The sequence below is a fragment of the Schizophyllum commune genome (genome assembly GCF_000143185.2).
Source record: "Schizophyllum commune H4-8 unplaced genomic scaffold SCHCOscaffold_4, whole genome shotgun sequence".
Taxonomy (NCBI): Eukaryota; Fungi; Basidiomycota; class Agaricomycetes; order Agaricales; family Schizophyllaceae; genus Schizophyllum; species Schizophyllum commune.
The window spans coordinates 3,020,812-3,046,573 of NW_026089541.1; the positions used below are offsets into that span (position 1 = coordinate 3,020,812).

General features: G+C 58.3%; 8 protein-coding genes across 8 annotated transcripts; 3 read left to right on the forward strand and 5 right to left on the reverse strand.

The window, feature by feature from the left end:
* Positions 1-44: 44 nt before the first annotated feature.
* SCHCODRAFT_02620209 (uncharacterized protein) lies at positions 45-1,066 on the reverse strand. Its single transcript, XM_050344987.1, has one exon. The coding sequence runs from the start codon at positions 635-637 to the stop codon at positions 140-142; it is 498 nt and encodes a 165-aa protein (XP_050201342.1). The 5' UTR covers positions 638-1,066; the 3' UTR covers positions 45-139.
* Positions 701-1,244, reverse strand: SCHCODRAFT_01287002 (uncharacterized protein). The gene is made up of 4 exons (XM_050341381.1): positions 1,146-1,244; positions 936-1,097; positions 841-889; positions 701-785 (listed from the first exon to the last, which is right to left on the reverse strand). The coding sequence occupies exons 2-4, from the start codon at positions 1,094-1,096 to the stop codon at positions 762-764; spliced, it is 234 nt and encodes a 77-aa protein (XP_050201343.1). The 5' UTR covers position 1,097; positions 1,146-1,244; the 3' UTR covers positions 701-761.
* Positions 1,245-1,423: 179 nt separating this feature from the next.
* SCHCODRAFT_02573691 (uncharacterized protein) lies at positions 1,424-2,790 on the forward strand (the record flags this gene model as incomplete). Its single annotated transcript, XM_003032911.1, has 2 exons — positions 1,424-2,567; positions 2,723-2,790. The coding sequence occupies 2 exons, from the start codon at positions 1,424-1,426 to the stop codon at positions 2,788-2,790; spliced, it is 1,212 nt and encodes a 403-aa protein (XP_003032957.1).
* Positions 2,791-11,720: 8,930 nt separating this feature from the next.
* Positions 11,721-12,608, forward strand: SCHCODRAFT_02476746 (uncharacterized protein; the record flags this gene model as incomplete). Its single annotated transcript, XM_050342746.1, has 3 exons — positions 11,721-11,891; positions 11,946-11,987; positions 12,090-12,608. Coding segments are annotated over 3 exons (732 nt in total), but the record flags the coding sequence as incomplete, so codon positions are not given.
* A 2,870-nt stretch (positions 12,609-15,478) lies between these two features.
* SCHCODRAFT_02480584 (uncharacterized protein) lies at positions 15,479-15,766 on the forward strand (the record flags this gene model as incomplete). The annotated part of the gene is made up of 1 exon (XM_050342785.1): positions 15,479-15,766. A coding segment is annotated over one exon (288 nt), but the record flags the coding sequence as incomplete, so codon positions are not given.
* A 3,590-nt stretch (positions 15,767-19,356) lies between these two features.
* SCHCODRAFT_02497309 (uncharacterized protein) lies at positions 19,357-20,458 on the reverse strand (the record flags this gene model as incomplete). The annotated part of the gene is made up of 3 exons (XM_003033483.2): positions 19,357-20,148; positions 20,200-20,276; positions 20,323-20,458. 3 exons carry the CDS (start codon positions 20,456-20,458, stop codon positions 19,357-19,359), a joined length of 1,005 nt encoding a protein of 334 aa, XP_003033529.1.
* Positions 20,459-21,783: 1,325 nt separating this feature from the next.
* On the reverse strand, positions 21,784-22,034 carry SCHCODRAFT_02494347 (uncharacterized protein; the record flags this gene model as incomplete). The annotated part of the gene is made up of 2 exons (XM_050342999.1): positions 21,784-21,946; positions 22,003-22,034. Coding segments are annotated over 2 exons (195 nt in total), but the record flags the coding sequence as incomplete, so codon positions are not given.
* Positions 22,035-24,517: 2,483 nt separating this feature from the next.
* On the reverse strand, positions 24,518-25,533 carry SCHCODRAFT_02620210 (uncharacterized protein). The gene has a single exon (XM_050344988.1). It carries the CDS (start codon positions 25,309-25,311, stop codon positions 24,865-24,867), a length of 447 nt encoding a protein of 148 aa, XP_050201347.1. The 5' UTR covers positions 25,312-25,533; the 3' UTR covers positions 24,518-24,864.
* Positions 25,534-25,762: the final 229 nt, after the last annotated feature.

The window sequence follows — 25,762 nt, forward strand, 5'->3', positions numbered from 1 at the left end:
GCAGCGCTAATCACCGGGCCGGTGACCCGCATCCCTTCCCGCTCGCCCAACGCTCACCTTCCCAGTCACCAAGTTCCGATGTCAGCCCTTCTCGCGCAAAGAACCCTTTCGTAAAAACAGCTGGACGAGGAATACCTCATTATCTGTGCAGCCTCAAAGCTACGTCCCTCGACTCAGCAAAGGATTTGCCCTCTTCGAACTCCTTAAATACCCACGTTCGACTGTCAAGTACGCGGGCATCTCGTGCGCTCAATCCGATAAACGTTCCTCCTGCTCCTCTTTCATCTTCACATTTCTTTGAACTTCTCCTCTCGATTTCTATCTCATCGTGGTGATGAACACCCAGTGCTGGGCGAACTGCGAGCATACAACGTTTGAAGCAGTTGCTCTTACACGAACGCCCTCCCTTTTCCTCCGAAAACTTCGAAGCAACTTGATTTACCTTGTACGGAAACCTCTCAATCCAGTGCTTTGCAATCTCCTCGCGTGTAGCAAACCAGACGCCCTCCTCAGTGCTCTTCGAATACTCAATGAACTTGCGCAGCCCCGCCAGGCGTGCAGGGCGTCCAACACTCCGACAATGCAGCCCAAGATAGCATATTTTTATGACCCTGCACGCCTTCCGCGCATAGTTCATTGAACGCGGCGATGAAATACGAGGAAAAGTCGTCGGGAGAGATGAACGCCTGGTAGCCGGCGTTCTACCCTCGAGGCGAGCTCTGGAAGCAAACGTACTTCTCTTCAGATCCTGAACCTACCTTTTAGTCATTCGTATCGAGAGTGTACTGCACGAGGTAGTAGGGTAAGCACGGTCTTCGCGCGAGTCTGTCGATGACTTACGAGAACGATGAGCGAGCCTTCATCCGCTGCGCCTCCCGGATAAGGTATCCTACACCCATGAGTGACATGCCTCACACAGTTTAGGGTTGTCATACCAGTGCGGCAGATCGTTACTGTAGTCGTTGCTGTACCACAGTAAAAGAATTCCTTCCTCCTTCAAGCTCGAACACTCGCGCGATCGGGTAGTATCACGGCGAATGCCTGGACGAGCCCGTCTCCTTGATTGCTTCAAGCAAGAAAAATTCACCATCAGCATTCTGATCATCGTCCACGCCATACGGCACACAATGGAATCAAGTGCCCACCTCGAATCGGACCAGACGGGACACCCTCGAATCCGACGTGTCTTGTGAGCCGCGCTAGCACGAGGCACGAGTAACTAGCGCGGTGATAGGCAAGCTAAGGAGCGGACGGGCAAACGCCGGTCGGCGACGCCACGTGCAGCCAACGCGTATGTTGCTGTCACGGGGCGTCACAGCGCGAGCTTCTTCGAATACGCGCTCACCGACCGACGTTCGCCCCCTCGCTGCCCTCGACTTTTCTCGCCCTCTCCGTCTCACGACATACCGTTCTCACCTCCACAATGGTCAATTCGAACTCAGGACCCATTCCGACCGGAAACGGTGCGCATATACCCACCTCCGGTGGCCAAGGCACGACCGGCAGCGTCGCGGGAGGCACCCCGCACTCCTCCGCTCCGCAGCCCATCAGCGGAGGCCTCGCGCCAGGCACCCCGCAGCAGCCTACCGGCAGCGGCAACACCTCGGCGACGACTAGCGCACCCCCGGGCGGCGGCAACGCGCCCCCGCGCTCAGCCAGGACTCAGGTCTCCAGACTTCCACTGCCGATCCCGCCGGACTTCGACTACAACGCCTGGATGCGCGTCCCCGACCCCAGACCGTCGCTCATGCCCATCAAGCTTCGCCACGCCGACAATTGCACTTTCGAGGCCCACAACGCCGCCAGCATCCGCCAAACACTACTATTTCAGGACCCGGTTTCCCGCGCCAGTCTCGGTCTCACGGACGTCGGCGCGCCACTCTGGGCGCTCTTCGCATACACGGAGGACGAGATCGACGACCTCGCCGAGGACGCCTACGGCACGATCGCCCGCGAATGGCCCTCCTACCCCGACTTCCTACAGGCGGCCCTCAAGAAGCGCAAGATCCACGCCAAGCAAGCGGACGAGGCTAAGGCGGCAATAGAAGCCGCGGAGAAGGACGCCCGCAAGCTCAAACCCGTGCCGATCAAGATCGCCCCGATGATCTTCAAGTCCACCCCGCAAGCCCAGGTCACCGACGTCGACACGGTTCCCATCCCCGACATCATCATCTCGCAACTCGCCTGCAAAGTTCCCCTCGATGACACGTTTTTCCTCAACAAGACGCTCCGCCTCCTCGCCGATCAGACTAATATCAAGACCCGCACGCACACGCAGCACGCCACAAAAGACGCCACCTTGATCGACATCCCGGCCACCAAACTCGCGCTCCGCCTGCCGGACGAAGCCGACCTGAACCTGGCCCAATTCGACGAGGCGTCATTGAATCGACTCCGCGCATACATCATTGTTAGCCCCCCGGAAGAAGCCGTGGGCAACGAGACAACTATCGCCCACCACCTGAGGCCCCACATCGAGTTCAACCGGTCACTTCGCGAACGCGAAGAACGCTTCCACGTTTGGCGCCCCATCGAGCGCATGTTCCTCAACCGCATCATCAAAGAAGGTATCGCCTTTGATAAGTCCGCATTCGAAGCCGCCATCAGCGAGGCCTATCGCCCGCTTGATATGGCGGAATCTGCTAACCCTCGCACCTATTACGTACCTCCCCCACAATTCAGCCGCTCCGCTACCTATACCGCCCCTCCTACTCACACTCAGTACGCATCTTCGAGCAATACACGCGACTTCGACGACCGCCGCCGCCGTTTCTCCGACCGCCGCGATGATAGGCGGCGTCACGAATACTGCCCCCAAGCCGATCACCAGTACCCACGCTATGACCAAGACTCTTACCGCGACCGCTTCAACTCCGAGCCACGCCGCTCCCGCGACGTTGACCGCCCACGCGACTACGGTTCCGATCGCCCGCGCGACAACGGTTACGACCGCAGCCGCCGCCCGGCAAGCCCTCCACGACGCGAACCTCGATTTCGGGACGATGAGGGCAAGACCTGCTACTCCTGCGCCGACGCGCACTCGACATTCGACCACGACAAATCCAATAACGCAAATGCCACGACATTCAAGGACGGCACGCCGCTCAAGTCGATCTTCATCCCCGGTCACCCGGGTACACTCGTCAAGGCCGACGATCGCTCTGCCCAGATCTGCATCAAATTCAACTCAGGTACCTGCAACAAGAACCACGACCACGGAGAAGGTACCAACCGCCGACTACACATATGCGCCCACTGCCTCAAGCCTCACGCCGTCTGCGACGCCTCACCCGATTGCGAGAGACGCGTCAACGGCCGCATCAAACTCTGAGGCACGCGCGCCTCCCGCGCTGGTCGGCACGTCGGACACCGCACCGACAGTAGCCGAAGAACCCGACCCGGACCCGCTTCCCTTCATTTCCGACTGCATTGCCTCAGAATTCCGCTCCGCCCTCTCCCCGCATAGCATACCTTCCCCGCCCCCCGCTACTTACTCCCGCCCAACACGTCCCGCCCTCAATTTCACTGACTTCTCCGATGCCATTGCTGCCGTTGCTCGTCCCCCGCTTGCAAACTCCTCCCCCGAGGATAACGAAATTTATTCCAGAATTGTTACCCCTTACCCCGCTGCCGCTTTCGCCGCCTCTTTACGTACTATGAATCTTTCGGATCAACACCCCTTACTTATCAAACACCTTACCTACGGCTTCCCTATCGGCAACCTACCTCCGCTCACACGCAACGTCATCATCCCTAACTCCGCCTCCGTCGACGAGAACATCGGCCCCGTCAATCAATGGATCGCCGGCGAACTCGAGGCGGGTCGCATTTCCGGCCCTTTCACCTTGGAACACATCAACCGCATCGCGCGCGGGCCTATCTACTGTTCAGCGCTCCTCGTCGTCGTCACGGAATCGGCCCCCGGTGTCCCAAAATACCGCATCTGTCAGAATTTTTCCAAGGGCGACAAATCCACGGGCACGCCGGCCATCAATGACATGACTACGAAGGAAGACTACCCCTGCCGCCTGGATACCGTCACCCACATCGCAGGTTAGTCCGCTTTCCCGCGCCACGACTCCGCTAACAATTCTTCCCGCCCGCCCCTCCACGCCCGCACGCCTCGCCGCGCCAACTCGCTTCCTCGCGCCAACTCGCTTCCTCCTCCTCCTCCTCCTCTTCCTCAAATCACCGCGCCAACTCGCTTCTTTACCGCGCCAACTCGCTTCCTCCTCCTCCTCCTCCTCCTCAAATCTTCGCGCCAACTCGCATCCTTACCGCGCCAACTCGCTTCTTCCTCTTCCTCCTCAATTCACGCGCGCTCCGCTATCACGCCACCGCGCCCGCCGCCGATCCGCCTATCACATCACATCACGGCTTCCATCACACCGACCTTTCCCGCGCCGTCAACCTCCGCCTCCGCACCACCAGATTGGGTCGCCAACTCACCAGATGGCACGCTAGGAAGCCCCATCGACCTCACCGCCTTCCATCGCGGGGTCCCACTAAACCCACATCACAAACCTTTCGGCGTCTTTCACCTCGGCGACGACTTCTACTTCCCGCACACTAACTCCTTCGGCATGTCCCCCGCGAGCAGCCACGCCGGCCAGATCGGAGAACCCATCCGCCAGCGACTCGAGCACGAAGGCTTCAACCCGACCTTTCGCTACGAAGATGACTTCCACGCATGCATCACTCCTACCCCGACCGGCCCGTTCGAGAAGGATGGCTTCCGCTACGACATAAACCCTGACGACGCCATCGGCGAACTCTCGCGTTTGGCCGACCTTCGCCTACCGTTGCAACTACCCAAATGCGGCAAGTCGTTCGAGGCCGTGGTCCTGTCGCTCGGCATCAAATGGGATTACGGCGCCGTCCGCCGCTGCAGCCTACTCGACCACAAGCGCCTCAAATATATCTCACGCCTCGAAGGCCTCCTCGCGCGCATCTACGCTAGCGAGAAGCTCTCCCTCAAGGACCTCGAGAAGATCCACGGCACTCTCCTTTATGCCACCTTCATCTACCAAGACGGCTCTTCGCACCTCCCCCCTATCTCACACGCAATGTACAGCTTCCTCGGCAACTACACCACCACACGCTACGCCTCTAAATCACTCCGCAAGACCTTCGAGTGGTGGCTCACGCGCCTTCGCTCGGGCACCACCTACCGCATCCTCCACCCCCTCCGCGCCTTGCAGGACCTCGGCCTTTTTGTTGACGCGTCGACGAGTTGGGGCGTCGGCATCTTGATCGGCGATCAATGGGACGCCTTCGAACTCCGTGACACGTGGAAATCACCGGAGAAGCGCAGTCGCGGCATCTGCTGGCTCGAAGCCATCGCCCTCGAACTGCTTTTCTACTACCTCGGCACCCAGGGCATCTCCAACTGCCGCCTCCTCATCCACTCCGACAACTACGGCGCCATAGGCGCCCTCCGGAAGGGTCGCTGCAAGAACGAAGCCATCAACCTCTGCGCGCGCCGGTCGACGGAGTTCCTCGCACGTCATATGATCGTCGCGGACTTCGTTTACGTGGCTTCGGCAGAGAACCCGGCCGACCCTATTTCACGTGGCGTCCTCGGATCACCCGAGAAGCGCCTCTCGCGCAACTTCCCTCTCCCTCCCGACATTGACCGCTTCCTTAAAGATGGACGACCTCGCCAACCTCAACTTCCTCCACCTCCCTCTCCCCGAACTTCCTGTTGAACATTCGGCCTGTCACGACATGTCACGTGTGCATCACATGCACCTACACGCGAGTATCATATGACTCAGATGGACACATATGGACACATAGGTTGGACTTGTCACATGTACACTTTACTCAGCGTGTTCTGTCCTCTTGACTCATTCTCTATTACTACGTATGACATCGTCGCCTCTCCTGTAGTATATAAGGAGGGCTCCTCTGGCCCTGTAATAACAGGTCTTCACCTACTCTGCGCATAGCCTCTAGCTAAGCTCTCTTATATTCAGGTAAGCTGAGTGGTGTGCTTCCCAGCATGCTCAACAGGTTATGAGCCCCGGTGAGCAGTGCCTGCGCCCTTGCTGGCAGCGGCACAGTGTCTGCGCCCTCTGTGGCTGCGACACAAGTCATTAGCGCCGTCACTGGCTGCAATGACAAGCACCCTCATTGCTTGCCGTCACCATGCCGCTCTAAGCGCAGGTGACACCATGCCGGATCGCGTTTACACGCTTGATCCGATGCACCCGTCTCTGAAGGAGACGATGGCCATCGGCATCATGCTCGATTCGCTCATTGGCGCCGTTCCTGGCCGCCACTATGATGTTCGATCCGATGCTGACGATCTATTCAGATCATGTCGAACTCGCTCTACCAGGCCACGTTCCTCTTCGAGGGGAACAACTTCACCCAATGGGTGGATGGCATGTCGTCGTGGCTTGAAGCCCAAGGGCTCGCCTACGTCATTGAGGAAGAAGTTCCTTCTCCTCGGACGAACGACGCGGGCACAGTCGTCAATCAAGACGAGATCACGTCGTGGAAGCGCGACGACGTCAAGGTCAGGGGCAGCATTAAATTGCGCCTCTCGCCTAACGTCAAGAGCAGCATCCCGGCGGACAAGATGGAGACTGCGAAGTCGCTGGTTGAATATCTCCAGGAGGAGTATGGCAGCACTCAGATTGCTGACCTCTTTGGGTTCTTCCAGACGGCGTTGAACGCCAAGTTCAATAGCGGTCAGCATCCTGATCCCCAGATCAACGTCGTCACCAACGCGTTTGCACGGCTCGCTGCCGACGAGATCGTCATCCCTGAGTTACTCAAGGCGATGATTCTCTTGCATGTCGCTGGTATACAGTCCATCACCGAGTCTATCCTTCAGCGATACGACAAGAGTGATCTCACTGTTGCTGTGGTTCGAGAGGCGCTTCTTACGCACTACTCCCACAAGCAGACGATGTCTGGCTCTCACGTCCAGAAGTTCTCGAACGTCAAGCGCAAGCGTGATGATCCGAAGTATTCTAATCAGCAACAGAGTGGAAACTCTGCGCCCAATGGTGGCGATAAGGCTGAGAAGAAGAAGAAGGACAAACGCGGCCAGCGCGGCGGGAAGAACAAGAAGGACAAGGGGAAAGGGAAGCAGCCTGCGCACGCGCATGCGCATGCCACGATCTCTGAGGTCGTTGGATCCGCTCGCATCTCGGCGCTCACTCCATCTGTCGAGAACGTCAAGACGTCTCACGTCGCCCTCATCACTCCCGCCGGGACTAAGGTCCGTCAGGTGGTTGAGAAGCCAGCTGTCGCCGCCGATAAGGCGATCGCCGACACCCCCATCGCGGAAGGCGCGAAGAACGTCTTCGCCACCGCCAAGGAGCTCGACCTTCAGGTCACTCCTGAGATCTATCGCGAGATCGACTCCGTCGTCAACGTTGGCGGCTTCCCCGTCAACATGGACTGTACCGACGATTTCCCCACTCCGCGCGCGTCTTCTTCGAAGATGCAGATCGATGACGAGCCGCTCGTCAAGCGTGCTCGCGTCGACGATCACACGCTCAACTCGTTCCTCTTCGACGGGACAATCGATGAGCAGATCAGCTGGGATCTCTCTCCTCTGGAGGAGTACCTGCGCGAGGAGAATATGTTCGGGGACGTCGAGGTCAACGTCGATGATGCCATCGCCCAGGCTGCCGGTCTCACTGGCGCCGACAGGCAAGTACCCTCTCACGAGGATCTTCTGCGCAATACTGATTGCGGCACACAGCGCTTGATCTTATCGCGCGATTCTGTACTATATTGTATGCTGACTGGTTCGCATCATTTTTGTACGAATATATTTTGTGCCTGCAACGACATTGCTGCGTGTCCTAAGTGTAAGGGAAAAGCACCGCTTCACGGAGACGAATTGGGTTTCCCGCCTTCTTGGCTCGTCGACTCTGGTGCATCTCTCCACGTGACGTCGGAAGAGAGTGATCTGGCTGGCTATGAGAAACTCTCTGAGCCAATTGTCGCGCAGACCGCATCCAAAGACACTACGCTTGCATTGGTTGGTCGCGGGACAGCCTTTGTTGATCACTGCGTCACGAGGCATGGAAGGAAAGTTGTCACGACTTCGCAGCTATATCCAGTGTACCACGTGCCTGGATTGCATGGTTGTCTACTTTCCTTGGGCTCCTTACTTCAAGGAGGATTATCTGTGCGTGGAAACAGCACGATGATCAGCTTACATCGGAAGAACTCTCCTCTTTCGGTACTTGAGTTTTACAAGCTCAACGAAGTGCATACCCTGTACTTCCTCTGGTCGACGCCTTCCACGGCGAAGACTGTGCAGTCTGTGTCTACCGTATACAAGGTCGACTATGACATCATGCACCGGCGATTCGCACATCCGTCAAAAGACGTTCTACGTCAGGCGAAGAAACACACCAAGGGCTTTCCCCAAGACCTTGTTTTTCCCGAGGAAACTCGCCCCTGCAAAGGTTGCGCGCAAGGGAAAATGCACCAACGTGCCTTCCCGCCTTCTGAGCATCGTGCGAAAAATCCCTTTGATGTTATCCATTCGGATCTCAAAGAATTCCCGACGATATCTTATCACAAGTATCGTTACTTTATTGGCTTCTTTGATGAGGCACTCTCCTTTGGCTGGACGGTATGCATATCGCAGAAGTCCGATGCCAAGCAGGCTACGCGCAACTTTATTGCGATGGTCAAAAACCAGTTCGGTGCTACGATTAAAAAGTGGCATATCGATAATGGGGGAGAGTTTAAAGGCATGGGAATGGAGGAATTCCTTGCGGAGAACGGGATTCTGGTGGAGAAAGGCGCACCTTACGCTCATCAGCAGAACGGTCGCGCCGAACGCTTCAACCGGACGATTATGGACAAGGCCGAAGCCATGCGCTTCACGGCATGTCTACCTAACTCGTTCTGGGAGTTCGCGATTGCACTCGCGACACGGATCTACAATTGGACGCCCATCCGGCGTTTGAAGTGGAAAACTCCGTACGAAGCACTCCACAAGGAGAAACCGGATATTTCACATCTCCGGGTCTTTGGTTGCGCTGCTTATGTCTTTATCCCCGAGGAGAAACGCCAGAACAAGTTATCGCCCAAATCGGAGCTGATGACGTACCTGGGTATTCCCGATGGTGTGAAGGGATATTTGTTCATGCGCTCTAACACATCTCTCTTCGTTGCCACTCAGGCGATGTTTGATGAAGAAGTGTTTCCCCGCTGCCCTGACAGCGATTCGAATCGTCGTCAACATGTCCCTGTTGGTGATGAACCACAGCGTGACGATGATCCAGCGGATCCACAAGATCTGCAGGGACCAGGAGATCTGCCAGGTGATGATGACGATGCTCCGTCTCCACCGGCACCTCCGGCTCCTCCTCTACCCCCAAGAGGAAATGATGATGATGATGACGATCAAAATCATCAGGACCCGCCGCCTGATCGTCGGGATAAGACTCCAGAGGCAGCCCCGCCCGCTCCTAAGCGAGGCAGAGGGCGTAAGCAAGCAGGACCACCTCCTGAACCTACTCGGAAGTCTACGCGATTGCGGTCGAAGCTTGCACGTCCGAATAATGTCTATGGAGATCGCGCTCCAGCGGAAATTGAACGCGATGTCTCGAGCGAGACGAAGTGGAGAGAGATGGTTGGCGATGATGAACCGCGTAGCTCGCGTTCGAAAGCCACATCCGGTGCTGAGAAAGGGGTTCCCGACCCTAGCTCACAGCCATCTTCGCGCGCAGACGCTCCTGAGCATCTAGACGACGACGAAGCTCGCATACAAAAGCTATGCCGGGAAGGGGGAGTAGGACTCATCACGGAGCTGCTTTCAAAGGCGATTCCGAATGAGACCGTCCCAGACACGTCCAATATTCGCAATTGGACATTTCGCGACATTTACAAGCTGCCGAAGGCGCTACAGAAGGAGTGGTTTGACGCTTGCCGCGAGGAGCTTGAGGCGCTCCGTCAGCGCAAGGTTTACTCCCTTGTGGACCGTCCGAAAGGACGGAAGGTCATCAAATGCCGCTGGGTCTTTGATCAGAAATCTGATGGCCGTAAACGAGCCCGGCTTGTAGCCAAGGGGTTCAGTCAAGTCGAGGGCATCGACTATGACGAAATCTTCTCACCTGTTGTCAGGTACGAGACGTTCCGACTGGTCATCGCGCTTGCAGCGCTTGAAGGCTGGCATATGTCAGGTCTTGATGTCAGGAAAGCCTTTCTATATGGCGATCTAGACGAAGAGATCTACATGGAACAACCCGAAGGCTTTATTGCCAAAGGGAAGCAGGGCAAAGTCATGCTCCTGCACAAGGCGATCTACGGACTGAAGCAAGCTGCTCTCGCATGGTGGAAAGCGCTGACGAAGTCCACGAAAGCCATGGGCTGGGTCCGACTCACATCGGATGCCGGTGTCTTCTTCTACGAGGACTCGAACGGTCACTTCTGTGTGATCATCGTCTACGTAGATGATGCGATGTTCTTCTCGAAGGACAAGAAGCTCATTGCCTTTCTCAAGGCTGAGTTCAACAAGCGATGGGAATGCCGCAATCAGGAAATCACTGAGGAGTTCCTGCGCATGCGCATCACACGAGACGGATCTAAGATCAAGCTCGATCAGATTCCGTACCTCGATAAGGTGCTGCAACGCTTTGGGATGCAGAACTGCAAGTTCGCAGCGACACCTCTACCGGCCGGCTACGTTCCGATGCCAAATGAGGATGAAGTCGATCCCGCACTCCGTCAGAAATTCCAGTCGGTCATTGGATCGCTTCTCTTCATCATGTTGGGCACACGCTCCGACATTGCGTTCGCAGTAACCAAGTTGTCACAGTTCGCCGCCAACCCGTCTCAGGATCACCTCCATAAAGCGCTGTATATCTGCCGCTATTTGGCTGGTACCAGGGATTACGCACTTGTCTTTGATGGCAAATCCAATGGCGGACTTATTGCGTACACTGATTCAGATTGGGCCTCCGATCCAATCAAGAGGAGATCGACCACCGGCTTCTTCATGAAGTTGGCCAACGGGAACATCTGCTGGCAGTCACGTTTGCAGCGCACAGTCGCAGCCTCGTCGACAGAAGCAGAATACATGGCGCACTCTGACTGTAGCCGCCAAGTGATGTGGCTGAAGAGTCTCTTAGGAGAACTCAGACGCAAAATCACTGTTCCTGTCCCCATCTGCGGTGACAACCAGGGCTCCATCTTCACAGGCTCTAACGCCTACCGAGACCGTCGGATGAAACACATCGACATCCGTTACCACTACATCCATGAGCTGGTCGAGGAGAAGGAGGTCGAGTTGTTCTTTATAGACGGCTCTGACAACCCTGCGGATTTGTTCACCAAGAACTTAGGGCGCACTCTGTTCTTGAAGTTCAGATCGCAACTGGGACTTGAGTTCTACTCGTCCTAGACGGCCGTGTTATGACCCGTCCTTTCCTCCCTACTATCTCACCCTTACCTATCTTATCTCCATTACCTCTTACCACACATGGCCCTTGGTACTTAAGGCAGGCCTGGCCATGAGGCCTCCTTAGACTTGGTATTTTCGTTACTCGACTCTATTGTGATTGATCTGTTCTCTACATCTTCTCTCGAATCTTAGCTTTCTTATTTCTTGCCTGCGTATCGACCCGCCCGTGCCTCCGCCGAGTATCCTCTCGTCGTCCCACGTCGTGCCGACTACGCTAGCCCTTGAGCCGGGCCTAACATAATACCAAGTCTCACCGACGAGGTTTATTAGGCAGATGGCTTCACCCACCTTCTCCGAGGAGGGGGAACTAAGGGTCGAATACGAGCGCCGCAACACGCCGCGACTCTCCGACCACATAACACGCCGAGGCCACGTGGGACCGGTACCGCTCCCGTCCGAGTCCGTCTTCATTCCGGTACCACCCTCGCACGCGAGCCCACCACGTGTCGCTTCACACCAAGCATACTCTCGTCAACCGTCCATGGAAAGCCACTACCAGACCCCGGGAAACGCGCCCATACCTGGTATGTGGCCAACAACAGTCTCCGCCAGCCCGGGACAGCGTCCCCCTCCTTGGCAACACGAACCTCGTTCAGGGATCGAGAGTCCGACCTCTCTCCCCAACATCCGCGCATATGATGAGCCAACATCTCAACGATCGACTGCCCCTCTACCGACGTATCCGACGCAACCGTCCATTCACATGAGTCAAGCCGATTACGCGTCCACTCCAGCGCGACAACAACCCCATACGGCAACAATGGCTGGCTCGCTGCACCCGGACCCCCTCGCCACTCCCGAGGACTGCGCGCGAGAGGCATGGAGGATCTTCGTCGAGCTCGGAGAGCAGGAGGGCGCGATCGTACCGGATGACCCCATGGACGCTGCTGATGCCGTCATCGGCTGGCTACGCTATTTCGCGTCCTCCCTCAAGACGGGGCGAATTTGGACGAGACATACTCGATTCTACAACGACACCCAGCGTATGCGAGCACTGGCAGACCTCTTGCGCGCCTCGAGGGAGATGGGGGACAACAATTATCTCGAGTACGATTACGATCTCACGGACCTGGTCGATCGAGCGGAACGTACTGGGCAAACACCCCTGCACCAGATTATGAGCGAAGGGGTCCCAATCACGACACTCGACCACGCGCCGGTTATCCTCCACACCCTGGCGGAGCTACAGCACTCCCAGACGCGAGCCCGCCCCTACGTCAAACAACGTCAATTCGAGCCAACGACCACAACCGAACCAGCGCCACCCGAGACGCATGAGTCGAGCGACGGAACGCGGGTGCCAACGCCTTCAGACTCCTCGAGAGGGCGCGCGAGTCGAGTCGGAGAAGTTGACACCTCGCACATCCGACTCGGCCACATACCCACGAGGGACCGGAGACAATCGACGCGCTGGACGGCAGACCGGATTCGTCAGACCAACGAACGCCCGACGCGAGCGCCGCCCATGGCGTCGTACCACTCAGACGTTACGGAACTCGACTACGCCAGCGACCACCAACCTCAGCGTCCTACCTCGCGCACGTCCGCCCCAGGTCAAATCGCTACATCACCCGCGTCCAGCCACACCCGACACCTTCAAACGGCTCAAGACATTGAACTCACGCGTCTTGACACGCCCTCGGAAACTGCCCGTCTAACGGCCGAGATCCGCGAGCGCGAGGACCGCCTGCGAACTCTTCTCGAGAGGGAAGCTCACCAGCGCGCCGAGAGGGAACGGCGCGACCAGGAGAACTGGCAACCTCGAGTCTCCACTACGAACGTCCGCACGCCAGGACGGACGAGCGTGTCGTTCCAAGACCCATCACGCGGCATGAACACGCAGACGGTCGCGGTCGACTCGAGCCCGATCTTCTCACCTCGTGATGCACCGACGGTCAATTTACCCGCGACTACGAGGAACGTAGGAGGAGGTGCGCCAGGGGGCTACAGCGAAGGGGACTCGTCACACGACAGCAGTCGAGGGAGGAATAGGCAACCCGAGTCGCCCACGCCGCAACGTATCCCCACCTTCGAAGGTGTGGGACGAGGACCACCCCCGCCGATACCGGCGCGATCGCCGCTCAGGAATGCGAGGACATACCCAGTCACGCCACAGGCCGCATCGGGAAGACCACCGCCTCCGCCGCCACCAGGCCCTCTTCCACCCCTTCGTGCTATACCGCCGCATATGCAGCAAGCAACGTGGGGAGGGGGTACGGCACGATATGCGCAAGGGCAAGCAGTCTACGGAGGAGCACTAGGAGGGTACGGGGGCTCAGGCTCGGGAGGCTCGCCAGGAGGACCGCCAGGATGGCCCGGAGGGCGGGGAGGACCGACAGGACCGCCAGCGCCAACACCCGCGGGGAGGGGTAACGACCAGCGACCCGAGTGGGTGGATCAGCTCGCGCAGGCATTGCAACGGAGTCAACAACCTGTCGAGCCACGCGACCCGCGCAAGCAGCAGCAAGAGCAGGAACGACGCCGCATCCAAGAGGAGCTGGCACGAGAGAAGCAGCGCGAAGTCGCCCGCCCCGAGAAGTTCACAGGTCGCGACCCTACGCTCTGGCGCAAATGGATCGACTCCGTCAACCTACATTTCCGGGCGAAACCTCTCACTTACTCCGACCATCGCGCACGAATCCTCTTCGCAGTCTCCTACATGACCGATCTCGCACAAGATCACTGGCAGAACTTGGAGAAACATAGGCCAAACAGCGCCGCCCTCACCGACTACGACGCCTTCCTCGAGACCTTCGCCCAACAGTTCGATCTTGCCGACCCCGAAGCCGACGCGAGAGCCCAATACAGCGCATTGACGATGGACAATGACGAGCGCTTCACCTCGTATATCGTCGAGTTCGAAGGCCTCGCGCAGCGCACCGGCTACAACGAGGCTCACTGGATGACGCGTCTCGAGGACAGCGTGCCCGACCGTATCACCAACGTTGCACAGCTTGCACCGGCATCAGTCGACTTTGAGGACATGAAGAATCTCTTCACCTCCATCGACAATCGCTACTGGAAGGAACGGCACCGCAAGGAGGCGTACAAGAAGCAACTCCAGCAGCTTGAACGACGCTCCTCGGCTCAGACACGCCCCGCACGGCGCCCCGACACGCGCTACAGCGCTCCGCCAGTGACGATGGACTCCAACAAACCTCCTGCGTTCAGCTCGAATCCACAGCGCAACGCAACCTCGTCTCCGACACCTGCTCGACCGAATCCCGCCGCCGACAACGCCGGCGCGAACGATCGACGTGCGGCGACAAACACGGGACGTGTTACGATGCGTCAGCTGGTGCAAGGAGTGGACAAGAACGAGCTCGACAGGTTGAGGAGAGAGAGGCGATGCTTCGGCTGCAAACAGGTAGGGCATATGTGGGGCGACCCCGTCTGCCCGGTACCGAAGCCAGCCTTGGGCAGGTCGAACTACGTGCTTGCGAACGACCAGTTGGCGATTCAGTGGGAGGAAGAAGCAGGCGAAAATCCGTTCGGGACGATGAAGCTCGACAACGACACGGAGGAGGAGGGGGAGGAGGAGACCGAGGAGGAAGATGGGAACGAGCAGGCGGAGGGACAGTATATATACGACCACAGTGCTTCGGGAAATGTACATCGGGACTAGGAAATGGCAAGAGCTCACTAGTTCCCGATTCTTCTGCCCGAGCTCTTCCAGACTGTGACGACGAGGACCCACAACTCCTAAATGCGGTCGCCACGCTACCCTCTCACTCTTCCCAATCCTTCGTGCTCGAAGTCGATGTTCTCGAGACTGGAGCAACGGCCCAAAGGGGACTCATCGACACCGGTGCATCAAACAACTTCGTCGACTACGACCTCTGCACACAAGTCCCTCAGCTTCGACAAAAGCTCCCTCGAGAAATCCCGCTCACGCTCTTCGACGGCGCCCCTTCGTCAGCGGGAAATCTCAAACATCGCATAGCCCTCTCGCTCCGCTTCAAGGACGGCACTATCCATAAGGAAAACTTCCTGATTACGCGGCTACACCCCTCAACACCCATCGTCCTCGGCATGCCGTGGCTACGAAAACACAACCCGAATATAGACTGGAATGGCCTGACAATCCAACTAGAGCCCACCCTTCGCGCCGTGGTCTTCGAACCCGAACCGCGTATGCGGAGTGTCACTCTCATCGAGGAGCTACCGCGAGACGAGCCGGACTGGGTGGGAGAGGCACCGCAGGACCCCCGTGTGATACTCGAGGAGGTGGCGCCGCCAACAGCTACGGCACCCCGACCGGAACCGGTCTGGAACGAACCCAGCGCTCCGCGGCTGCTGAACTCAAAACAACGCAAACGCCAGACGAGCAAGAGAAAGCGGTCTCCGACGCCAACGCCAGTGCGGCCACCCAGTACAGGCAAGCTCGTGAGGAACTCGAAATACACGGGTAGACGCGACCCACCGAGAGGAAGGCCGCCCCGCGCGCGGGCGACGAGATCGACACCGTCCCAACAGGCGACAACCGGCGAGGATCCACACTCATCGGAGAAGCCCAAACAAGGGCTCGATCCCTCTTCACGCGTTGAGGCAGACCACGCCGGGTTCACGCTCATCGGGGCTACGCCCATGTCCCATCTCATTGATAGGGGAGAGCCGGTGTACCTTCTCTACCTGAGGCCAAATGTCGAGGAACCCCAGGAAGGAGAGGGAAATGAAGCTCCGACCCCGCCCGAGCACGTCCGAGGGGAGATTTCCGATAACTTGGACGAAGACCTGAAAAGACACGTCCCCGAGCAATACCATACGTTTCGACAGGTCTTCTCAGAAGAGACGGCGCGAGAGCTACCACCACATCGCGAACACGACCATAAGATAGAACTGGAGGAGGGCACGACACCCCCGTTCGGCAAAATCTACAACATGTCGGAGCGTGAGCTAGGCGCATTAAAGGAATATCTGGACGAGATGCTGGGAAAGGGTTTCATAAGATCCTCGACTTCGCCAGCGGGGGCACCCGTGCTGTTCGCGCCGAAGAAAGATGGGAAACTGAGGCTCTGCGTCGACTATCGAGGACTTAATCGCATTACCAGAAAAAACCACTACCCACTTCCGCTCATCGGCACTCTCGTGGACAGACTACGCGACGCAAAGATCTACACGAAGCTCGACCTTCGATGGGGATACAACAACATCCGCATAGCGGAGGGGGACGAGTGGAAGACGGCCTTCCGAACAAGATACGGGTCCTTCGAGTATCTGGTAATGCCGTTCGGTATGACGAATTCGCCGTCCACCTTCCAGCGCTTTGTCAACGATATCTTCCACGACATGCTCGACGTATTTGTCGTAGTCTATCTTGACGACATTCTCATATACTCGAGGAATGAGCAGGAACACGAGCAACACGTCCGACAAGTACTCCAGCGACTGGCCGACCACGATCTACACGCAAGACCAGAGAAGTGCGAATTCCACGTACAGGAGATCGAGTACCTGGGCATGATCATCACGCCCGGCGGCGTGAAGATGGACCCACGGAAAGTGAAGACGGTGCTAGACTGGCCGCGCCCTTCGAACATCAAGGATCTACAAGCCTTCCTCGGGTTCGCCAATTTCTACAGGCGTTTCATTGATAACTATTCGGGCATAGTGCATCCCCTTACCCAGCTCCTTAAGAAGAACCACGAATGGGCCTGGACGGATAGGTGTGAGGAGGTCTTCAACCTACTCAAGGCGGCCTTCACCGAGGCCCCCGTCCTGCAACACTTCAACCCCGCGCTGCCTATAGTCGTCGAGAGCGATGCCTCCGACTGGGCAATCGCCGCCATCCTCTCGCAGTTCGATCCAGCCGACAACGAGCTACACCCGGTCGCCTTCCACGCACGCACCTGCACGCCCGCCGAATGCAACTATGACGTCTTCGACCGCGAGCTCCTAGCGATAGTCGAGGCGTTCAAAGTGTGGCGACCCTACCTTGAAGGCGCGCGACACCGCGTAGAAGTTTACTCAGACCATCATAACCTCCAACACTTTACGACGTCGAAGGAGCTCAAACCACGACAGGTGCGATGGTCAGAATACTTATCAACGTTCGACTTTGTCATCCACTACCGACCCGGTCGACTAGGGGGAAAACCGGACGCCTTGACCCGACGACCCGACGTATACCCCCGAGAGGCGTTCAAGACGAAGGCAAAAGCCTTCAACGAACGGGTAGCGATTCCGGCAGAACGACTATGCGCGCTACATCTACTCGATGTCGAGTCCGAGCTCGAACGCATCCGAGCGGCACCAACAGACGAGCACGCGAGCAAGGGGAGGAGGGAAGCGAGCAAGGACCCAGGGGGAGCTTTCTCGACGACCGAAGACGGCCTACTACTCCGCGACGGACGAATCTACGTGCCGGACCATGAGAAGCTGCGCCTCGATATCGTACGCAGCCGACACGACCACCAGCTGAGCGGACATCCGGGAGTTCGACGTACACTCAAGCGTGTTATGCTCGAGTACTACTGGCCCGGCATGCGAAAAGACATACACAATTACTGCGTCACTTGCACGACTTGTCTACGGTCTAAGACGGCGAGACACGCGAAGTATGGCGCCCTCAAGCCGCTGCCAGTAGGAGAGCGCCCTTGGTCGTCCATATCTATCGACCACATCGTGGAGCTACCCTTGTCAGAGGGGTTCGACGCCGTATTAGTCGTGGTATGTCGACTCACTAAGCAGTCCATATTCATCCCATGCCACACGACCGACGACGCAGAAGAATTCGCTCGCCTCTTCATACGCGAAGTCTTCAGCCGACATGGGCTGCCAGCCGACATCGTATCCGACAGGGGAGCGCTGTTCGTATCCGCATTCTGGAAGGAGCTATGCAAGGCTTTAGGAGTGAGATCCAACCTCTCGACAGCGTACCATCCTCAGACGGACGGCCAAACAGAACGAGTCAACCAAACCCTCGAGCAATACCTCCGCGCCTTCGTCAGTTATGACCAGGACGACTGGGTACCCCAACTGCCCATCGCCGAATTCGTATACAACAACACCACCCACTCGGCGACGGGAATGACACCTTTCTTCGCGAACAAGGGCTATCATCCACGCCTCTCGATCGCCTTCGACAATATCCTGAACCATCAGGTCAACCTCGTAGCGAAGGACTTGAAATCGCTCCAGGAGCACCTCAGGGAAGAGGTACAGAAAGCCGCGGAGGCGATGAAGAAGCACGCGGACGTCCACAGGGGTCCTACACCCGACTGGAGCAAGGGGACGAAGGTGATGCTCGACCTACGCAATATAAAAACCAAGAGACCTACCAAAAAACTGGACTACAAGCGCCTTGGGCCATTCACCATCGAACGGAAGGTGGGAACGCACGCCTACCGCCTCAAGCTGCCGAAAACAATGTCAAGAATCCATCCCGTGTTCCACGTCTCGCTGCTGCACGAGATCCCCGCCGACACATTCGCGCAACGACCGCCGGAGAAGGCCCCGCCAGTGGAAATAGATGAAGAGGGATACGAGCAGTACGAAGTCAGGGATATATTGGACTGTAAGGTAGTGGGAAGGAAGGGCACTAAGCGCAAGGTCAAATACCTGGTCGATTGGGAGGGATTCGGGCCCGAAGCGCGTACATGGGAGCCGGCAGACGGCCTCGCAAAAGCTGGAAAAAAGGTCGACGCGTTTCACGCGAGCCACCCTGAAAAACCACGTACAGTCGAGGAATGGGACGCTCTCCCCAAGGCGCCAGGAAGGAAGGGGAAAGGGGGGAGAAAATAGGAGGGAAATACGACCTAACTTATACGGACGACGACAACGGAAAAAACTCAGAAATTCAGACAAGAACACCACGAGCAAGACATACAACACATACGAGTACAACAAACACGCACATACACCAAGCTACGATACAGCCACGGCCCTCAAAGAGGAAAACCAACACGCCCTCAGTCGACGTCGCTCATATCCGCATCCTGCACAACCGCCGCCACCGACTCGCCCCGCTCGACGCTGCTAAGCACATCCCCACCCTCGACGTCACGACCACCCGATTCGCCTTCGCCTCCAGCCTGCTCGACATGCTCCTCGCCGGCATCATCACTGAGAATGTCGTCGGCTTCCCCCTCGCCAAAAAGGGCGCTCTCGAGAGGACCGAACCGCGCAGTGTACGCACGAACACGATCAAGAAGGCGTCGATAAAGGTCACTCGGGACACGCGAGCTATGAGCATCGAGGAGATCGCCGAGCCGACTACGAAGGCGTTCCAGAGCGCGAGCGGACTCATGGCGCAGTCGAGCAAGGTCGCGGCGGGCCTCGCGCGCGTCATCCTCCGCCTCCCGCCGAGCGACATTGGCGAAGCGCAACTCCTCCAGGTGACCCTTCAGGCGGGAATCGAGGTTGTCGACGTCTTGAAGAACGCGATGGTAGCGACCGTGAAAGAATCGAGAGCGGCGAGAGGCCTTACCGCGCTCCGACTCGGCCGTCGCCAGAGACGCCTTGACCTCAACAAGCTCGCGGCCCGTGCCGGCGAGTTGGGCGGTCAAGGAGGCGACGTGAGCCTCGAGCTGCGCGATACGATCGAGGTGACGCGAGGAGTCGGCCATGACGCGGCGAAGTTCTTGATCCTGCGTCATCAGGCGAGAACGCACGCCAGCCAGAGTGCGATCAGTGCGCTCGAGGGAGGCGCGGAGACCCGCGGACTCGCCACGCGCATGCTGCAAAGCACGCTCGAGGGAAACCTGAACGACGTTCGCGATCAGAAACCCCGGACACGACACGATCGCACCCACCTCATCAGAACCGGAGCCCACGTCGGGGGACACCTGATCACCGCCTCCCGAGGAACCCATACGGGCGTTGAGGACAGCTGCAGAACGATGAGTGGCGAACAGGAAGGGGGACCCAGCAAGCACCTAGCATGGCCGCCGTCGGCGGGGGGACAGACGACTCGGAAAAAGCGGGCTGCAGTTGAGGCACCGCGACGCCCGCGCCGAGGAGTAGAGAACGGGGAACGGGTTGAGGAGAAGAGATCTTGGAGGGGAAAACCATGTCGGAGACGAAGTGGCTGAGGAAGGCGAGCAGCCCGACACTGGTATAAAAGAGAGTCGCCGAAACGCCTTGAACGACAGGGCTGGTAAGCGCACGGAGTCCACGAGAAGAAGGAGGGGAAAGCACGAAATTCATTCCGTCAGCGAACCGACCATCGATAGGCCATCCCGGGCTCGACCGACGCAGGGAACGCTAGGCGAGCAGGGGGAGACACTGCTCCCCCACCCTAGGAAGGGTCTAGCGGAATCGGCGGCACTCCTCGTCGTGGGGAAGCTCAAGCTCGCCCTTGACGCGGGGCCCACACGAGCCGATCGCCACCTCGGCACCCTCCGACCCACGTGACAGACCTAGGTTCGAACCTGTCTACCGGACCTCGGCGTCCACCTACCTACTCGACTCGGGGAGTCTCGCTTGAGGAGGGGGTACTGTTATGACCCGTCCTTTCCTCCCTACTATCTCACCCTTACCTATCTTATCTCCATTACCTCTTACCACACATGGCCCTTGGTACTTAAGGCAGGCCTGGCCATGAGGCCTCCTTAGACTTGGTATTTTCGTTACTCGACTCTATTGTGATTGATCTGTTCTCTACATCTTCTCTCGAATCTTAGCTTTCTTATTTCTTGCCTGCGTATCGACCCGCCCGTGCCTCCGCCGAGTATCCTCTCGTCGTCCCACGTCGTGCCGACTACGCTAGCCCTTGAGCCGGGCCTAACAGGCCGATGAAGATATGCGCTTGCATGCGCTGGCGCGCACTTAGCGAGGGGGAGTGTTGAACATTCGGCCTGTCACGACATGTCACGTGTGCATCACATGCACCTACACGCGAGTATCATATGACTCAGATGGACACATATGGACACATAGGTTGGACTTGTCACATGTACGCTTTACTCAGCGTGTTCTGTCCTCTTGACTCATTCTCTATTACTACGTATGACATCGTTGCCTCTCCTGTAGTATATAAGGAGGGCTCCTCTGGCCCTGTAATAACAGGTCTTCACCTACTCTGCGCATAGCCTCTAGCTAAGCTCTCTTATATTCAGGTAAGCTGAGTGGTGTGCTTCCCAGCATGCTCAACACTTCCTCCTCCGCGACCGTCGCCCCCTAAGAACATCGCCCAACCTCCTCCTGACCCACACCCGTACGTATTCTCTTTCTCACCGCGTTTACACTGACACACCCACAGCCCTCCTCCTTCGACCTCTCCCTCCTTCGCTTCTGTCACGAGTTGGTTATTGTCCTGTACAGCTCGACTCTAGCAGTCACTCGGTCACGTCACGCGTTCACGCCTTATATACCGAGTAGTCACACTTATACACTCTTTAGTCCGTGCGTTGTCGCCTTCGGTCCGTGTCTGTGTTCGGCGTTGCCGCTGGGCGCGCCAGCCCCTCCAGCTTGCCGCTGAGGGGGGCCTCTGAGGCCCTGCCCGGGGCTTTGTACCGGGTCTGTCGCTTGCCTTCCCTCCTTGCTGCTGCCATCCGACCGCTGGGTCGTATTCGATCATCTACCGCCGACGCTCCTGCTATCCGCAACCTCCCTACCCGTCGGTCACTCTTTGCATCCACTTCTGATAGGTTATGAGCCCCGGATGCGCACTCTCTGTGCTCTGGCAGCCCTGCCTCGTTTTTCCACCTCCTCCAGCCAATCACATCCCTTGTCCTGTCACGCATCACACCACAGTCACCCCACATGTGATCAGCCACCTGCCATGTGATCAGCCACTCACCATGTGACTTGCAACTGCCAAGGTCACCCCCTCTGTCACCTGACCCTCATGTGATGTTCATGTTCATCTATCACATGACCCACCTGCCGCTGCTCACCTTCGCCGTTCATCGCCACATGCAGTCGCCCGGCACCGCCTTCTTGCCTGCACTCCGGCGCTCCAGGACTAACCCTCCGCTCTGCGCCTTGCGACTTGATTGTTGCGGCTTGTCGCTGCTGTATGCGCGCCCTCATCGACATGCCACCACCTCGCATATCCGGTGTTGAGTATCATCTCCACCTTGCGTCTGGTGCTCCAGGACTAGCCCTCCACTCTGCGCCTCCTTAGCCAGCTAATGCTGTAAGCCGGGTTTAAACCCCCTTGACACTTGTCATACCTCGGGTTGAAATCCCACGATGCGGTTGTCGAGCCCGGCAAATGCCGAGCTCCCAGCCGCTAGAGACGCCGGCGCCGCCGTTCTCCTGCCTTATACGGCGCCGCAGCCGTGATGCGCACGTCGCGTGCCCTTCCCGACGTCGGGGGCGGCGCGTGATGGCGTGATCGGGCGGCGGGACAACCACGCACGCGCCCTCGACGCGTCGGAACGTGCCGCGCGCGCGTTCTTGCCGCGTCTGTTGCCTCTGCTGTCTGCAATAGAGTGTATACGACTATATATTATGTTACACAAAGTCCTATACATGTATATATAATACATGAAATGAAAAGAGCGCGCGCGCGAAAATTTTCGCCGCCGCCGCTGCCGCACGTGGCGTGGATAACGTAGGGGAAAGAGGTGGGGGAAATCAAGGAGGGGGAGTAGAGGGAGGGGGAGTAGAGGGAGGGGGAGTAGAGGGAGGGGGAGTAGAGGGAGGGGGAGTAGATGGAGGGGGAGTAGACGGCGAGGGCGGATAAGGAGCGAGGGGGTGTGGCCTTGCACTGGGAGCGGGAGGGGTGGTATAGGGGGCAGGTTCCCGATCGGGCGCGCTAGGAGGAAGGGGCGAATGCGCTTAGCGCGGGTGGGGAAGAGCTGTTGAGCTTGGGAGGAAGCTCGTGGGGTAGGTCGAAGTTGGAGGGTGAGGGGGGTAGGGCGCGGGAAGCGCACCTCCTGCACCACATCTGCATGCTGAGCCATTGGCGGGCTTGGTCGCGTGCGTGTGTAGGGGCGGGGCGGGGCGGAGCGCAGCGCGGTTAATAGAAAGAGATGCCGCGCACTTCCGGCTGGAAGTGCGCGCTGCATCGCGTGGGGAAGAGGGGGGGAAGGGGGAAGGGGGCGGGGCGTGTTGTTGTTGTCGCCGTTGCTAGGGCACAGCCATCGTCCGGGGTCGTGAAGCGGGGTGGAAAGAGGTGAGAGGAGGTGGGGAAAGGAGGGGGGTTTGCTTTCTTGGGGCGCGGGGGGTTAGGGGGCGAAGCGCCGCTCCCTAGCGCTTGCTTGCGGAGCAGCAAATTATAACATTATTAGCTGTGTTTCATGCGGTTTTAATACTGGGACGTACCTTGAGGGACTCTTATGAGTCCCTTCTCCTTTGTCCTTCTCTCTACGTATCCGAAGAGGCCGTTGGGCCGTTGATCGAGGGGCGGGGTGGGGGAAGAATGTGAGATCAGCGGCGCGATCGCCACGATCGCCGCCGGAATTTATTGCCACGTGGAAGGAAAAGGGCAACGAGGAAGGGATGAAGGCAAGGGGGGAGCTGAGAGGGGGAGCGAGCAGTGGTGAGGGAAGGTGGGAGGAGGAGAAGCGGTGGCGCGGGCAAAGTCACAATTTGGGACCGATAAGTAGCGATTTGGGACCGGACCGCGCCGCCACCGCCACTCTCGGCGATACCCGCAGCTCGAACAAGGGGACTTCAGGTTCGTAAAGCTCGCGGAATGTAGACCGCAGAGGTATACTCAGGGCTCTCTAAAGTCAAACCAATATTTGCGATTTACTGTGATTTTATATGCGCTGATTTCATCCTGAAGACCACTCCTTCGAGTGGGATCTACATAAAGCAACTCAATGCCCATTGCCAGGGATACAGACATCCGCGCTCCTCCAAAACTTCTGTAGACGGTGTAGAACGTACTACTAGCTACTTTTATGCTGCTATACTCTGAGGGAACTGCTTGAGAGAAGTGCAAACTGGCAAAGAGTGTCATTTTGACGCATTTGGCGCTTTCTTTGCGCATTTAGTACACTTTCCAGGTTTCCCATTGCTACCAAACTTTATGCCATTCTTTGTATACTATTAAAGTATGCTACCCTAAGTTTTCAGGGCGTGAGACCGGGTGGATGACTCGCAGATGGCGAGGGACCGCGCGCGAACGCGTCCCCTTCGACGCGACGCGTGACGTGACATGACGCGTTCCGCCTTTCCTCCCACAACCATCGCCGCCTCCGACCACCCTCGCCCGCGGCCTCCTGGCTGCCCGACAACGCGCGGAGAAGAGAAGGAAGGGCAGGGGGGCTCTTATGAACCCCCCTAAGGTGCGTTCTCGTATCTAAAAGCTGAGTAACCCTGCTAATGAAAATTTTCGGCGCCGTTCGCGACTGCGAGCGGGGCTGGACCGCGCCGCCACCCACTATGCCCGCCGACGCTGGACAGCGCCGCCCCCATCCTACGCCTCGCCACCGCCGCCAGCAGCGCCGCCTACCCCCTGTCACACGACGACGGCAGCAACGACCTACCCCCTCTCCTCCCTCCCTACCCCCCTCACGACGTCACATGGCGTACTGCCTAACGGCAGTGCGCTCAGTGCGCTGTAGCGTTGCATAGCGCGCGCCGAGCGACATCCCGCGCTTCTCGCCGCCATCGCCCTCTAGCGAAACAGCGTGCGCGCGGGATCGCATAATCGCGCGCGCTCCCCTCCCCTTGCCTCCCCTTCGTCCTCCCCCTCGTCCTCCCTCACCCCACATCCCATGCTCTCGCAGAGCGAGGCTGGGGAGGGGTGAGTGGGGGAGGGGGAGGACGGAGGGGAAACAAGGGGAGGGAGGCGGAGTGCTGCGTGTCCCCAACCCGGGCTCCCGCGCTCCCCCTCTGGCGCCGTCGTGTCGCGCAAGCGTATGACTGCGCACCGAGGGGAGGGGGGCGGCGAGAGATGACCTGCCGTCGCGGGAAGGGCAACGCCGACTGCCCGCGCTAGCGCCGCCACCCCCACCGATTTGCATGCCCACCCCCTCCTTTCTCCCCTCCCCCTCTCTCCGAGTGGATAGGGGCAGGTTCTACAGCCCGCCATCGCCACCCCAGCCCCCCACTCCCAGAGTCCAGCCGCATACACGCGTATTGCGCACCCACCACCGCCGCGCACGCGCGGCGGCGATATATCCATACATTCTATTTATATATATGTATACTACATATATAATATATCATGTTTATGTGCTTTTGCCAGGCTGAGTACACAGGAGGGGCGAGAACGAGCAAAACGTGCCGCCGCGACGGCGGCGGGCGCGCGGACACCCTGCCGCGTCATCACGTCATCACGTGCCGTCCCCGACGTCGGGAAGGGCACGCGACGTGCGCATCACGGCCGCGGCGCCGTATAAGGCAGGAGAACGGCGGCGCCGGCGTCTCTAGCGGCTGGGAGCTCGGCATTTGCCGGGCTCGACAACCGCATCG